The sequence below is a fragment of the Amblyomma americanum genome, chromosome 4 (genome assembly GCF_052857255.1).
Source record: "Amblyomma americanum isolate KBUSLIRL-KWMA chromosome 4, ASM5285725v1, whole genome shotgun sequence".
Classification (NCBI taxonomy): domain Eukaryota; kingdom Metazoa; phylum Arthropoda; class Arachnida; order Ixodida; family Ixodidae; genus Amblyomma; species Amblyomma americanum.
Window position 1 is genome coordinate 128,712,918 of NC_135500.1, and position 4,502 is coordinate 128,717,419.

Here is a 4,502-nt window from a genome sequence, read left to right on the forward strand (position 1 = left end):
AAAGAAGGCCCGGGGGGGGGGGGTCGCGCGGCTTCCCGATGATGCGATCTTCGTCCGTCGAGGGCATCGTCGAACGCGTCGAATCTTCCTTCTTGCAGCTGTGGGCCGTTGTGCGGGCCATCCGTCTTGAGGTGTTAAGACGGAAGTTTTGTCGCTGTGCCGTCCAATACACGTGGTTAAGGCCTATTGGCAAAGGTGCCTAACGGACTTGTTAGCTCTGCATCAGTTGGGCCAAGTGCGTAGCAGCAATAAGGTCTGTATAAGAAGAGCAGCGCTTTCAATATGTCTCTTAACTGAACCGAAACGGTAACGGCTGTGCCAGGCATGACCTCTGAGAGTCCGAGGCTAGAGCCCGTGACAACACTGGGGCGACCACACGTCGAGTGCTGGCCAGCTGAACAAAAGGTAGGGTGCTTTTCGGGTGTCTAGTAGCAGCTCAGGAGGGGGCTTTTTTTTTGAAGAATGTGCGCATATTCCGTGCGTGTTGTGCATGATGTTATTGAAAAGATTGCGCGACCCACGGACATAAGGGCTCACTCAGGCTGCTACAAAGATTGAGAAAATTCTGAGCGCTTTAATCTGTCTTTTTGTTGCGCCTGCACGTGCTCGTGTCAGTAAACTCGAAGTGAACAATTTATTTATTGGCGAATACTGCCTGTGGTATAGAGGCCTATCGGAGAAGGCGCGTAACTATCACAGCAAGAAAAGAGAATAAAAACAGAAGAAAATTTTAACATACTAAACTGGTACCGACGTTCGGGGGCAATAAAGTTGCGAAAATAGGTGTAATACTCTTGGTAAACTTTCCATAATCAGCGATAAAAACAATAACAACTTGTACGTACGTGTAAAGCTGGAAAGTAGTGCCTACTTGATGTTTACGTCATTCGCAAAACAGACATGAAGGCTTCCAACTGGGATGTGGCAGGCTGAAGCAGCTAGGACATCGTCATGCTGATAATCTCATTAGTTTTCGGAAGATCCCAAATACTGACAGAGCGGAGGAGCACTCGGTATTTATGCGCGGTTTTATAGCCACTGAATTTACTCGTATCTGGCCACACCGGCGTCAGGTGAAGCCAAGGTTCAGGTGTTCATAAATCAAGTGGTCATGTCGTCGGCCGACTCTGTCTTCTTGGTTTCAGTGAACGTTATTTATTTATTTATTTATTTATTTATTTATTTATTTATTTATTTATTTATTTATTTATTACAAAAGATTCAACGTCCCACTAATTCCTCCTAACCACCCCCCCCCCCCCCAACACACACACACAGGTACAAAAAAAGTAATTTTTGTAAATGTCACCAGATTGTTCTGCAGATAAAAAAGCCTGAGTTGAGAATACGCGAAAGAACGCCATGGTTGTTTGTTTTTTTCCTCTTCCACTCAAAACCCGAACGTTGGTCGCTGCCAACAACAATACCGCGTCTGTTTACTCACATTCTCCGCTCAGCAGTCTCGGGTGAGCGACATTTCGCGGCTTCCTAACACCGTGTCCCGTTCCTGTTCCCCGCTTGCTTCGCGCGCCTCTCGTGACAGGGTCGCCGGCGGCGCGTCGCTTTGCGAAAGTGAAATCCGCGCACCGCAACAAAGCATGCCCCGCTGACACGGGGTCTGTACAACAACGGTGTCTACGACGGGCAAAAACAGAAGCCCGTGCGTGTCCCATTTCCTCGCAGTGCCTGCGTGTCAGAGGCTTCACTCACGACAGTGCGTTCCCTGCTCGTGTCAGTCGCCGGGTCTCTGACGCTTCCGGTCGAAACCGAGGACGTCCTTGTTTTGGCGGCTCGCAGGAATGCCCGCACCGCGGGTGCTTGCGCGCGATTGCATGGTTGCGCGTTCGGTTGAAGCATACAAGCGGCATGTTTAGAAGGAATTCACTGTGGGAGTCGAATGCACAATGCACAGCCTGCATTCGGAGTTCAGATTTCTGTTTTATACAAGCTTCGTCATCAGTGGGATCGACTGACGTGCAACAGCAGGACAGGAAATGGCTGGCCGACTTCACAGTATCTATGACACACGATGCCACGTATGTTTGGCATTTGTACAAGCAAGAAAAAATGAAAAAAGTAAAAAAAAACATGTAAAGCAGTTTTGACTAATACCTGTGTTACACGGGCGTTTTCAACGACAGTTCAGTTAACCGCCAGTTGAGGATTTCAACTGCCGTTGAACTCAACTGGAATCGCCAGCTGTTACACGAGCACTTCACGTTCAGTTCAGTTAGCACTCTAACCACATGACCTCGCGTCTAGAGCGAAGTGTAAATAAGAAAAAAAGCAGTGTGTGCATTTTTTTATTGCTATAAATGATCGTAAAGTATATATTCTTTACTATAGTGACAATTCTTTTTGTGTATTTTTTGCTTTGCGGTAGAAATTTGCGGGTGCGCAGCACACTGAGCCAAGACAATCCAGTAAGAGGGCACGTTTTTCGGTCCGTAGGTCGCCATCTTGTCAGTTGGCCGTTCAACTGGGATCCCCGATCTCAGTCGAACTCAACTGCCGTGTAACACCGCTAACTGCCGTTCAGTTCAACTAAGAATCAACTGAACTGCCGTTGAACACGGCCGTTGAACACGTTATACACGGGTATAAGGCTATCAGGTTCTAACCTTTCGTACTGAGGTCTCTGGTTCAAGAAATTGATGTGCTCGTTCGGGTGGTATTATTCACATTGGCGAAGCGTGTGCGATTCACGACGTTGATGAAAAACACGCGGTGCTCATTTCAGAACACGATATGTTTAATCGCTTTACCTTACCTGTTTTTTTCGTTTGCATTTGACGAAAAGAAGTAACACCTCCAACCTCTTGCGTAAAACATGCAAAATCAACCACGCTTATTTTCGTGTCTTTCAAAAAAATTTTTTTTGAATGGCTAGATATAATTTTTTTCTAGGTTTTCGCAATTTAGTGCAGTAGAGCATATGAACGCGGTTCAGCACTTTGTTCTGGTTCTGTTTAGAAAACTCATGCTGTCACTGCTCGTATGTATACGCACTATGGACTCGGGTTGCTTTCTGCTGCCATGTGAGCAGTTGCTTTATATTTCTTTTCAAATCGATTTGTTTCCCTTTTTTAGCAATGGCGGATTGGTTAAAGAGTAATTAAGGAATGTTCGTTCCTTTCCCCTCATCTCTGAACCTAATCAGTTTGACTTAGCCCTCATTTCTTCGTAAAAAATGCCGGCTCATCACGGCAACACCTTTTACATTGATGAGCGAAAGCCGGAGGCGCTTATTGCAGCCGCCGAGCTGCTTTCATACCCCAAAATTCTGGACAAAAGCATTTTTGAACGGGAAAGAGTTTGCGAAAGCAGGTTTTTTCATATGTTGTAAGTTCTCACTATGAAAATCAATATATGCGCAAATCTCCTGTCTACTGGCTTGCATTTTTCTTTTTGCTAATGACGTTTTTGCGATTGTCAAAAGCGTCTGCCATTGGTTTTCTATGGAAGTCCTAACTGCTTCATGCGAGCGATGGAAAAACTTTAAAAGAAAGATTTTGCTGCATATCATAAGAATGAACCATTACGTTCAATATTTCTATAACAGTACCTTACAATTTTCCAATATTCAAATTTTTGTCCAAAAATTTTAGACATGAGCCTCCGCTGCTAACTGAGCAGAAGGTTGTGTGTTGAGTTTTTTTTTTTTTGCCGCAAAAACTGCGTTACAAGAACGACAATATCCAAACTGCCTATGAGTGTGTAATGATGCTGCGAATCGTGTGGATAAGAGAAGGAGCCACATCTAGTGTGAAACCGTCTTCATCGCGGCCCTCACTGAATTACCTTCATCTATATTGTAAAAAAAACCTTTACCACCACCACCACCACCACCACCATCACCACCGTGTGAACATACTCTGCCTCATAATTAGGCGGAACTTGAAGTGGAAGGTGCCGCCAGGAAATTGACAGAATCCCTAAAGTTGTTCACTGGTTAGAACATGGGAACAGTTGTCTTGGCTATTTGTCGCATGTTTACATCTCACTGCTGACGAAGCTACAGGCGCAAGTGAATACCAAATGGCTCTGACTTGCGATATTCCTTAAAACTTAAACCCATGATTTGATGGCTCCAGTTGTGACTTCCGCACCAGTGCCAACTAAACGTGAGAGTGCAGCTTTAGCGCGAAGAAAATCAGTTTATATGGTGTTTCATCTTTTGTAACTATATATCCTAGAAGTGACGCTTACCAAGTCGACGGTGATAAAACACGCTTACCTATTTCCCGCTTCCCACGGAAGTTGCATGGGCCCGGGGGCGTGGAGACGTTTTTATAAAACGGTGACCTAACTACTCAGGCTAGAGGTAAGAGCTTCGCTTCCGGACTTCAGCCGAACGGCGCCTTCGACGTTCACGACGCCCCAACGTGCACCTTTCATTCACGATCGGTGTCGTGGGATCCTTTGCAGAGGGGGGGGGGGGGGGGGGGGGGGGGGGGGGGGAGGGCGGGGGGGGGGGGGGGGGGGGGGGGGGGGGGGGGGGG

At 46.5% G+C, this 4,502-nt stretch overlaps 1 protein-coding gene across 2 annotated transcripts in view; it reads left to right on the forward strand.

The window, feature by feature from the left end:
- Positions 1-269: 269 nt before the first annotated feature.
- The window catches only part of LOC144128348 (uncharacterized), a 161,824-nt gene continuing 157,591 nt past the window's right edge, over positions 270-4,502 (forward strand). For both annotated transcript variants that reach the window (XM_077661683.1, XM_077661685.1), the window contains exon 1: positions 270-405. In XM_077661683.1, the coding sequence (XP_077517809.1) occupies positions 325-405 (81 nt within the window). In that variant the 5' untranslated portion in view covers positions 270-324. The remainder of the gene's footprint in view (positions 406-4,502) is intronic.